This window comes from Pristiophorus japonicus, chromosome 4 (assembly GCF_044704955.1).
Source record: "Pristiophorus japonicus isolate sPriJap1 chromosome 4, sPriJap1.hap1, whole genome shotgun sequence".
Classification (NCBI taxonomy): domain Eukaryota; kingdom Metazoa; phylum Chordata; class Chondrichthyes; family Pristiophoridae; genus Pristiophorus; species Pristiophorus japonicus.
Genome location: NC_091980.1, coordinates 86,856,157 through 86,868,230, shown reverse-complemented (window position 1 = coordinate 86,868,230; position 12,074 = coordinate 86,856,157). Strand labels below are relative to the sequence as shown.

General features: G+C 40.1%; 1 protein-coding gene across 1 annotated transcript; it reads right to left on the bottom strand.

Annotated features, from left to right (window-relative positions):
- Positions 1–4,491: 4,491 nt before the first annotated feature.
- LOC139262112 (homeobox protein Nkx-2.5-like) lies at positions 4,492–8,229 on the bottom strand. Its single transcript, XM_070877258.1, has 2 exons — positions 7,739–8,229; positions 4,492–5,947 (listed from the first exon to the last, which is right to left on the bottom strand). The coding sequence occupies exons 1-2, from the start codon at positions 8,058–8,060 to the stop codon at positions 5,337–5,339; spliced, it is 933 nt and encodes a 310-aa protein (XP_070733359.1). The 5' UTR covers positions 8,061–8,229; the 3' UTR covers positions 4,492–5,336.
- Positions 8,230–12,074: the final 3,845 nt, after the last annotated feature.

The window sequence follows — 12,074 nt, the reverse complement described above, 5'->3', positions numbered from 1 at the left end:
CAACATAACAGTCACAACAGTGTTATGTCTAGTCAGATCCACAGGTTTTTAAAAAAAAATGATATTACACTGGAGACCATATAATATCTCATTTATACAATAGATACATAAATCTATATTTCTTTAAATATAGAACAAGTAAAGAATCAGAAGCCTAACTCACAGGCATCCATAGTTATTCCTTCAGTAACTTTAGACTTTAGCTATATCATCATTTTGAAACTTGTTTTAATTTCATGGTTTTTCATTTGTCCAATTTCCCCAACTTCACTTAACTATTTCTACACCTTGTCTTTATTTAAGATTTAGATGAGGAAAGATAGGAGGAGGCTCGAGTGGAGCATAAACGCCGGCGTGGACTGGTTGGGCCGAATGGCTTGTTTCTGTGTTGTATGTCCTATGTAATCCTATGTATTCCTATGTAATGTCTTAATGCAACATCCCCACCGATTCTTGGGAATCCCTGGTACAAGACCGCTCAAAGTGGAGGAGGAGCATCCGAGAAGGCACCAAACACTTTGAGTCTCTTTGCCAAGAGCACGTGGAAGCCAAGCAAAAAAAGCGGAAAGAGCGTGCGGCAAATTAAGCACCCCATCCATCCGTCCCTCCGACCACCATCTGCTCCACTGTATACCGAGTGCATGACCTATCATACAGCCACAGCAGTTGTATGCTCGGATTTTGTTATTATGCTAACAGTATGTGCGACTCTTGAGTTTTAAATACAGTGTGGCGGTTGTCGTGGAAGATATATCTATAGCTTCGGGCTGGATTTTAAGTGTTTCCTGTATTGTGGTGAATGCAGTCGGTGGTAAAGTAATGAAGAATAAAGTATGAATTGTTATTGGTTGCAGGGTTTAAGAAATTCTCATTTATTTGAAGCACAAGATTTGGCAAGTTTAAATCAATATTTACAATGAAATCCATTTCTTTCATGACTTAAATTTGTATTTGTGGTATATTGTTGTTGTTTCTATTGTAATGCTTTGTATTTCCACTTGCTGATAACATTGGATTCATGTTACCATATCACAAAGCAATCAGGATTCTTTCGTGCAATTGCCTAGCTTTGGGGATTATGGGCTATGGGAACATACCAAAAGCAATTTATGCATGAGTTTCATTTTCAGGAGTCTTAAGGGTTTTGCCCTGACTGTTTTCACATATTTAACTCTCTTCCAGAATTTTTGGGGGGCAGTAGTTCAGTTTTATTTCCTGTTTTTTTTCTGACTGAATTTGAACAGAGAAGAATGATACCTGGTCAGATGACAATTTAATCGCAGTTTAAAATACTACCATGACAAAACCGTACCATACTGATGCTATCGCACTTCATCTGACGCCACCCCCATAGTAAAGTTTATGCACACTTCAGTACTGTAATTATGCGGCTCATCCTTCACCATTGAAACACAGCTTCTATTTCACACCAATGCAGAAATGTTAACATCTTTGCAGCCACATCAACATTAGTTTGGCCTTTTTCATTGACTGTGGGCCTTTTTCATTGACTGTGAAACTATCTCTATGAGGTAGTCTGACGCTGCTTTGATTTCACAATCTGCCACATCTAACATCACACTTCAAAGTGTCGCACTTTGTTACGGAAGCAAAAATATTTTGTTTATAAAAAAGAAAGACATTCATTAACGTGGAGCCAAAAAAGAATTAAAGCAATTTACTAACCTCTCTTGCAATCTGCTGCGGTACATCAGGCGGTACACGAGCAGTGGCTTTAAAATACAGGCCAGTTTTGCAGCGACGCAGAATCACGAGCACCTTTTAGACTCCACTTCACACCGGATTGGAACAGCCTGCAGAGGGGTCGCACATCATTTGGCTTTACTGCACCCAGGAATCAGATCAATACTTGACTCATGCGTTATTCTGCCTCCTTTGTGTTAACTTGCACTGGAAAATGCTTTGCGTTGATACAAAAGTATAACTGCGGTCTTTAACACCTGAGCTTGCATAAGGTACTGGTGTTTGCAGAAACACCGTTTTTTAAAACCTATTTGCCAAAGTGACTGGATAATCAGGCTGGCAGGCAGGTGATATTTTGCTTCTGCTTCTATATAGCTGGTAATACAATATAACGATTACACACAAGCACACCTAAAGACACCCTCACGCACATTGGTGCTGCATCATCATTCTGTCATACATGGACGCTAACTCTCATCGGGTGCGTTTACACCGCTTGTTTAAAGTCAGCGCAGAGCAATTTTGGCTTTGCACTTGATAATAAGCTGACAGTGTAAACCTGGAGGCCACCACACGTTAAAAAAAATCCACGCACAGGCATCTTCGACCCTTCAACATGTAGTTCTGGACCTGGAATATTAGGTCCTTCATTGAAACATCTGTGAACTCATCCCTTTTTGGCGTGGAAGCAAGTCATCCTCGATACCCGCCTATGGAGGCAGTGCTTGACTTGATTCTGGAGCGAAATGGAATGAAACTCTTTTTGGAGAAAAGAGTCTTGCATTGCTTCATTTGATGCTACCTGGAGTGTAATTCCAGTGTGCCTGGTTTACAAAGTGCTTAGAAGTCCATTGGACCCTATGGACAATTTGTAAACCTACCTGACCTTCCCGTTCTCTAAATATTCAAGTTTCTAATTTGTGGGAGACGTCTCTGTGCATGCATATATCCTGAACAGGAATGTTCAAGTTCAAGCAGCAGCCAAACAACGTAAACAGGGTTCTGCCTGGCTGGAAGCAGAACTGCAGCTCCTGGTCTCAGGCTGGTGGGAGCTGCAGTGTGAGTGCATCCTATGTGCAGAGTCTCCGAGACACTCGCTCTGAGTGCATTTACACCACATTGGTTTCTGCTTTGCCCTGATACTAAATTGCAGTGTAAATCCAGAGTCAGGTCATGATGTCATGTGAGACTCCTTGGGGGAGACAAGTCTCAAACTACTTTGGTTTGACACTGCAAGGAACATAACCGCAACAAATGCCAAATGGATGCCTTGGACCGCCTATCACCTTTTAAACCTACCTGTTAGTAATTAAAAAGCTTAGATAATGTGACTATAGTCATTTATATTATTTGAAAATTCACATTTTAAATTCTGAGAGAGTCCAAAACTAGTGGTCATAAATATAAAATAGCCACGAATAAATCTAATAAGGAATTGAAGAGAAACTTATTTACCCAGAGAGTGGTTAGAATGTGGAACTTGCTACTACATGGAGTAGTTGAGGTGAATAGCAGAGATGCATTTATGAGAAAGCTGGATAAGAACATGTGGGAGAAAGGAATAGAAGGATACGCTGAGGGTTAGATGAAGTAGAATGGGAGGAGGCTCTAGTGAAGCATAAACATAGACCTGTTGGGCCGAATGGCCTGCTCCTGTGTTGTAAATGCTATGAAATTCTATATAAGAGCTTTGCATAAGCAGCTAAGCACAAAACCCTATCTCTTCTGAACAGCAGGATTGTTGATTCAGCCAGGTTGCGTAAACTGGGTCGCTGAAATGCGACCTGCAGCTACTGGTCTTCGACTGGTAGCTGCAATCTAAATGCAGGCTGTCTCGTGCAGGCACTTGCAGACTTATTTTTCCAACACCCTCCGTGGTCCTTGAGGCACTCTTACATGTACATCCTTTCTCTCTCACTCTCATTCATCCGTGCTATCTCACATCCCTCCCTCACACACACGTGTTCCAGTGTTGCATCTGTAAAATAAATTAATACCGACCTCTGGGAAGAGTGTATTCTATTGCAAATATTTCACCTCTAACATTTTTTTCAGTTGATAATCCCATTAACGTAATTCAATTAAATTAATTTCAGAAGCAAGAAAATGCAGTATATTTTCGTTCTGAACACATAGCGCAATCGAAATTTAGTTACAAGTTTTCATAAAATAACTGATATAACGTTTCCCCTGAAAACACGGGGATGGGTGCGCAGTGTGGCAATGTTTGTGGATGTAGATGTGCCCAGTTTTTAGTGTCGCGTTCACTATAAAAAGGATGTTATTGGTATTTAAATATTTAACTTACACAAAACGAAACGAATTCTCTCTGCGCTTACCAGTCAGGTAATCAAATAGGAACAACGTTGAATTTTCCTAATCCGTTAAAACTGTAAACTTTAGCAGGATTGTTAAAATAAAGCTACGTGAACAGCGACAGATTTATACCATGTTGGTTTCATAATTTTATATCCCGATTAATATTCCAAATAACGCACAGCATCAGTGTAATTGAAAACGTGTCAGTTTTTAAAAAATCGATAAAGGACGATTGGAATATTACAAGCGACCTTGCCGAGGGTAAAGTCAATCAGAGTCAGCATTGCGTTTTAAAGCTTACTCTAGTGGGTTTTGACAAAAGAGGCGAGCTAACCTCAGAAGGCATATTGTTCATTTAATTTCAAGCTGATTAATACCGATGCGTATATACAAATAGTGCTTTTTATTATATACGTTCTTGTAACCCTCGCGAAAAATGTAATAAACAAAAAGCCACATTGCACACTATTTACTGTTTGAACAGCAGTGATTTATACTTCCACCGGCTTACAATTTGTACACCATTACTGAAGATTCCAAGCAACATCTTTGTAATTTGATAACCGATAGTTTTATATAATACCATATAAAGAAAGAAAATAGAAAGTAAATGGCAGCGTTAGTGCATGATTTAAAGGTATTTTTTCTATCTGATCTATAACTACTTAACTCTGAATTCGGGGCTGCTAATATTCTATTTTTCTGTACAAAGTGGTGTCATCAATATTCTTTTTACATTGTGCGTCCTTTAAATCTAAATGAACCAGCCACCCTGTACCATATTTACACTGCACTACGGAAGACAGTCTCAAATACAAAGCAATTAAAAAATATGAAATTCAAAAGTTGTATGAAAAAAGCGTATAAATTGCGGATGGATTTGCCTAAGTTTTTTTTAACTACAGTATTACTTTTACAATAATCCGCGATTTTGTTTTCAGTCGCATCTTGTGTTCCATTTGATTCCGTATGGGCCAACAAACAACATAGTGTACTTTATATAATAACACTGGGAATTAAATAATGGCAAAACCTCATTCAGTGAAATGGAATACAGCAAAGCTTGGAAAGAGGGTGAAATTGAGATATCATTTCTTCCTTGTCCACCCCCTCCCAAAGCACTGAAGATATTTAATAATAGTACTTTTTAAACTTTGATGCTATATTATCAGGCTCTGGCCGTACTGACAAATTGTCCATTATTTTTATTATTGTGTGACTGATATAAACCAGGGGAGAGGCTATACCTCCTCGCATTCTGTCGAATAATGAATGGCTTGTGTAACCATGCTATGTTTGGGTCAATGTTAACATTACCAGGCTCTGATCCCATGCAATGTAGAAACCCCAGTGTTCTGGTGGATTTGAGTCTGTACCGCAGTGTTCAAGTCAGCGACAGTGAAATTCATGTTCATAAAGCTGCCGGCCGCTGTCGAAGGGGGCACGGCTTGAACACTGGGATAGTTACAGCTGTAGTTGGCAGTAGTGGCTGCACCACTGTAGTTGGTATAGTTTGCATAAGTGCCATAAGCGTAAGGGCTGATGTTCATGTTATACGGTGAGTTATAAGGTGAAGACTCTCCCAGACACGGCTTCCCATCTCTGACCAGCACTGGCACCGCGATTCTTCTCGGAGGCGGAAGGCCCACCATCTCCAGAGATTTGTCCTGGCGTTGCCTTTTACATTTGTATCTGCGATTCTGGAACCAGATTTTGACCTGGGTGGAGGTGAGCTTCAGTATGTTTGCCAAATGGTCCCTCTCGGGTGCAGAGAGATACTTCTGTTGTTTGAAGCGCCTCTCTAGTTCGTAGACCTGTGCCTGAGAGAAGAGAACTCGTGGTTTCCTTCTCCTTCGCCGGGGTCGCTCGACTTCCTCAGCTTTCTGACCTTCCTTCTCCGCGTTAACTTCCATCAGTCGGCATTCTAAATTGCAAAGCACGGTCATTAATAATAACCTGGCCCTCACTGTTTATTTTATGCATCTTTTCGCTTAAACAGTTTCTATCAGTGAATCACCTTTCCCAAGGACTTGACAACTTCGATCAATATCGATCAAGCTAATAAGTACAGAACCTCATAAATACATTGACGCCCATATGAAGTGTACAATACAATTAGTAGGAAGGCACAAGTAGAGCACATTAATACATTTTCATGTTACATGCACGCTTCAACAGAAGCCCGAAAGGCCCAGGAATTCGAGATACAGTATTTCAAGTTAAGCTCGAGATACCTCTCCAGTATGGGTTAAATGTGAATCGGTTCCCCCTTGTTTTGAATGAGATATCTTACTGTAGCTCTAAATGATGTTCAGTCTTAAGATAAATAATTAGAACGCGGTTAATATTGAAGTTCAATATTAAATAGTTGGTTTATACAAAAGATCAGAGGACGGGACTTGATCAAGGTCAACATGAATACGTTGAAAAATAGGATACTTATAATTGAACGATTTCTCCCTTCAACTTAGAATTTTCCTGGATATCTGCATGCAATGCTCTGCTTCATTGCCAAGATCATTGTTTAATTATAACCATCTTGGTGCACCCATGGACAACGGGGTTCGGGATGGAGGAGAGTAAATCTCCCAGTGAAGTCAAGTGTTGTAAAATGCGTCATAACACATATAGTCATGGTTACATATACGGTGTTTCAAATATGTAAAATGATCGTAGATCGACTGTTTCAGCACCTCTGGAAAAAATATAAAAATAAACTCTTCGTTTAAAAACAGAAAAAAACCTCAGGCCTCCCCAAGCGAAAAATATATTCATAAGCACTATAGTATATTTAAATACACACCCCAATATATTAATAAAGCATACCCAGCCATAATCTGTGTATTAATATTCCACGTATTAAAACTAAAAATGAACCCAGGAGCTGAATGGCCTGTCACAAAGCAAACAACCGGTGTGATACAGAAGTGGATATCTAAATATTTAGGGCGCAATAATTCAGGGAATCCAAACCTGTTGAGTTTAGTGGTACTTCTAAAACTTAAATCAGTGTAGGACCACGCAAATCCCGAGGAAACGGAAATGTTAAATCATGGCTGGGTTGGCACCAATTTGATCGCTAACCAATTCACATTTAAAAATAATTTTCTGTCCTCGGATGTCTATTGTAGAGTATTTTAAACAGCAACTAACGTAGAACCGAAATAATAGACCCTGAAATAATTTAAAGTAGCAAGTTCAAAAATGTTTTAACTTTTTTTCCAATAATAAATATTTACATTCATTATAAAATGGCCTTTTAATTTTTATTCAGCCCATAACAATACATAATTCTGAGTTATTTGAATGATGAATAAGTCTCCAATTAGTACATTTACATAGGCGGTTCGTGGATATCTATTTGGAGTGTGAAGATACCCTTAGAGTGTTGCAGAAATAAATATATGTAGCTTTTATATAAAAGTATTAGACAGATTTATTTTTTCCTGAGAAGTATGTACGTACAATAGGCTAATGAGCTCAGTGTTCTGTTGTAAACGCTCATTAGCCTATTGTACGTACATACTTCTTATAAATCTGGTTTAAACTTTACCAGTCGTGAGATATGTTTTATTGAGTCATTTTTATTCATTGGTTCTGGGCCAGATCAACGGGACATATCTTATCAGGTACATTTTACGAAAAAATAACTGGACACATTAACATTGTACATGAAATGAAACAGCTTCAAATATTTGTAAAGTTCCTTTCTTACCCTTCTCAATGTTTCCCGTCGGCCCGCTGCTTGTCTTTACTTCTCTGTCGTCGATTTCCAAATAATTATTTGCGTATGAAGTGCTTGAATAGTTGGGATGGTTTTTGCAGGAATTCAGTTTAGGCAGTAGTTCGTTGTATGCTGCCAGGGATTGCGTCTCGCTGTAGTGTTGCTGTTTGGTCCGTGCTAGCATACATGAGGCAGGGGAGGGAGGCGAGTCGAGACCCGCTGACTCACCCAGAGACGCCATGTCAGGATGGTGTTGAAGATTTAAAATATCCTTCACAGAGAATGGAGTCGAAGTTGCTGCGCCGGCAAACATGTTGCGAACCAACTATTGAATCCAAAGTGACCTCAGAAGGCGATGTCTTGGAAGGTTATAGTGAGAGAGATATTTGGTCATCGGAATAAGCAAAAACAATTTAGAGCAACCGTTCAATTTAGTTATTCGGCGGCACCGTTCATCTCCCTTGCAGTTTGACTAAAATATCTGGTTGTGGGATGTGCTGGTGCTATCTGACATCAGTACTCTGGGATAGGGGGCAGGGAGGCATCAGATCAGACAAGCGTCTATTGGTCTAAGGTACTGTGCACTGTTCACCGACAGTTAGGCGTCTACTGATATACCTAATATGGCCTAACATGAGCACGATTAATTTTCATATCAGGAATTCCTCTAAAATACTTACAAAATTCAACATTTTTTTCACTTTATGGCAAGCTTGATTTGAAAAACGAAAGCACTCGATATAATAACTTAAACATATATTTGAACGAAGTACTTTTTGCCCATCTTCGATGACCCAGTGAAATCTCATTAAATAATAGACAAACTGGCACTGGTAATTACAGAACACATACAGTCTCCCCGAAAGAAGCAGACGTCACATTTACAAATGTGTGTGAGTAAGAGAGTATGAATACGAACATAGAACACAAGAGCATAAGAAAGCCATACGGCCCCTCGAGCCTGTTCCGCCATTCAATATCATGGCTGATCTGATCATGGACTCAGCTCCACTTCCCCGCCCAGTCCCCATAACCCCTTATCCCCTTATCGTTTAAGAAACTGTCTATGTCTGTCTTAAATTTATTCAATGTCCCAGCTTCCACGGCCCTCAGGCAGCGAATTCCATGGACTCACAACCCTCTGAGAGAAGAAATTTTTCCTCATCTCTGTTTTAAATGGGCGGGCCCTTATTCTAAGATCATACCCTCTAGTTCTAGTCTCCCCCATCAGTGGAAACATCCTCTCTGCATCCACCTTGTCAAGCACCCTCATAATCTTATACGTTTCGATAAGATCACCTCTCATTCCTCTGAATTCCAATCAGTAGAGGCCCAACCTACTCAACATTTCCTCATAAGTCAACCCCCTCATCTGCGGAATCAAACTAGTGACCTTCTCTGAACTGTCTCCAAAGCAAGTATATCCTTTTGTAAATATGGAAACCAAAACTGCACACAGTATTCCAGCTGTGGCCTCACCAATACCTTATATAGCTGGAGCAAGACTTCCCTGCTTTTATACTCCACCCCTTTGCAATAAAGGCCAAGCTATCATTGGCCTTCCTGATCACTTGCTGTACCTGCATACTATCCTTTTGCGTTTCATGCATAAGTACCCCCAGGTCCCGCTGTACTGCGGCACTTTGCAATCTTTCTCCATTTAAATAATAACTTGCTCTTTGACTTTTTTCTGCCAAAGTGCATGATCTCACACTTTCCAACATTATACTCCATCTGCCAAATTTTTGCCAATTCACTTAGCCTGTCTATGACCTTTTTCAGATTTTTTGTGTCCTTCCATCTTTGTGTCATCAGCAAGTTGTTAATATAGATTGTAAATAGTTGGGGTCCCAGCACTGATCCCTGCAGCACCCCACTAATTACTGGTTGCCAACCTGAGAATGAACCATTTATCCCTACTCTCTGCTTTCTGTTAGTTAGCCAATCCTCTGTCCATGCTAATATATTATCCCCAACCCCGTGAACTTTTATCTTGTACAGTAACCTTTTATGTGGCACCTTGTCAAAAGCCTTCTGGAAGTGTGTCTGAGTGTGAGTGTGTGAATGTGTGTGTCTGTGAGTGTGTGAATGTGTGTATGTGAGAGTGTAAATGTGAATGAGAGTGTAATTGTGTGTGTGAGAGTGTGAATGATTTGTGTCTGTTAGTCTGTGAATGTGTGTGAGTGTGAGAGTGTGAATGTGTGAGAATGTGTGTGTGTGTGTAAGTATGTGAATGTGAGTGTAAATGTGAATGAGAGTGTAATTGTGTGTGAGAGTATGCATGATTTGCATCTGTTAGTCTGTGAATGTGTGTAAGAGTGTGAATATGTGTGAATGTGTGTGTGTGTAAGTGTGTGAATGTGAGTGTCAGAGTGTGAATATGTGTGTGTGAGTGTGAGTGTGTGAATGTGTATGTGTGAGAGTGTGTGAATGTGAGTATGAGAGTGTGAATGTATGTGTGAGTGTGAGAGTGTGAATGTGTGTGAGTGTGTGAATGTGTGTGTTTGTTAGTCTGTGAATGTTTGTGAGTGTAATGTGTGTGTGAGTGTGAATGCATGTGTGATTGTGTGAATGTGTGTGTTTAATTGTATGAATGTGAGTGTCAGAGTGTGAATATGTGTATGAAAGAAAGATTTGGATTTATATAGCACCTTTCACAATCACATGACGTCTGAAAGTACTTTACAGCCAATGAAGTACTTTTGGAGTGTTGTCACAGTTGTAATGTGGGAAACGCGGCAGACAATTTGCGCACAAGCTCCCACAAACAGCAATGCGATAATGACCAGATAATCTGTTTTTTGTAATGTTGTTTGAGGGATAAATATTGGCCAGAACACCTGGGATAACACTCCTGCTCGTCCACTTGAGAGAGCATACCGGGCCTCGGTTTAACATCTCATCTGAAAGACGGCACCTCTGACATATGTATGTGTGTGTGAGTGTGAGAGTGTGAATGTGTGTGTGAGTGTGTGAGTGTGTTTGTGTGCGAGTGTGAATGTGTGTGTGAGTGGGCGAATGTGAGCGTGTGAATGTGTGTGTCTGTGAATATGCGTGTGTGAGTGAAAGTGTGAATGTGTTTGTCTCTGTGAGTGTGTGATGTGTGTGAGTGTGTGTGTGGATGTGTGAATGTGTGTGTGTGAGTGTGTGTACGCGACTGTGTAGGTGTGGATATGTGTATACGTGTATCTATGTGTGTGTTAGTGTCTATGAGTATGGGAGTGTGAATGTGTGTCTGTGTGAATATAAGTGTGTGCGTGAGAGAATGTGTGTGTGTGGGTGTGTGAATGTGTGCATCTGTGTGTGCGTTAGTGTATGATTGCGAGAGTATGAATGGATGTGTCTGTGTGAGTGTGTGAATATGCGAGTGTGTGTGTGAATGTGTGTGTGTGGATCTGTGAATATGTCTGTCTGTGAGTGTTGTGCCATCGAGCCCTGGCATTAGTCCACGCAATAAGTTGCTTATTGTCAGACAACAGATTCCTTTAGAACCCCGCGTTTTGCATCACCTACCGATTACTTGTTAATTTACATCTTCTCTCTCTTACTCTCTTTAACTTTGGTGCTGTCCTGTGCTGTACTATGGGCTTTGACATTTCTCCGAGGTTCTCATTCTGAACATGGAATACTTACATTGACGAATTGAAGGAGAATTGAAAGCTCATTAAAGCTTGCCGCATAAATTTCTATATGCAGTGTGTGAATTCGACATTTATAAAGCCTGTTCTTGTAATTGAGAATACATCATTGGGCAATTCAATTTTATGTTGCGCAATAATATTTTGCAGAGAATAATTCTCAAATAGGGATATACAGCACTGAAATAACATTGGATTTTGGAGTTCCTGACCGAAGCCCAACCGGGCAGCTGGACCATAAGAAATAGATGTTTGCGAGAAATTGCAAACTAATGGTAATTACAGTATTTAAATACTGAATGTTAAAGTTAACATTTTAAACCAACTCATTTGCAATTGCAGAGAGACCTGTAACCTTCAAGTGTACTCCTGCACAAAAGATCTCTCCTGCTGATTCTTCAATGAGTTTTGACCTATTTTATGGAGAACAGTACAATACCTAAACAATTGGACAAGGCTGGACAGTCTGAGAGTTTACCGAAAGTGTGAGAAGGAATGGAATCTACGAGAGGCGACATGCTGGGAGTTGCTTTGGCCCCACAATCACTTCAGACACGTCGATCGCTGATAAAGAGCTTGGATAAGGGACGATTAGGACTGCAAACGTAAAGAGGAAACAGTAAACAGCGTGTTAATAGACAAAAAAACAAAAACCTGCGGCGTTAGGTGGAACAGAAACGGTCATTTTG

Excerpts from the sequence above, each read along its gene's own strand:
- LOC139262112 (XM_070877258.1), bottom strand. The coding sequence starts at position 8,060 with ATGTTTGCCGGCGCAGCAACTTCGACTCCATTCTCTGTGAAGGATATT. Across the intron at positions 5,948-7,738 it reads GACGGGAAACATTGAGAAGG|AATGCCGACTGATGGAAGTT; the intron begins GTAAGAAAGGAA and ends TTTGCAATTTAG.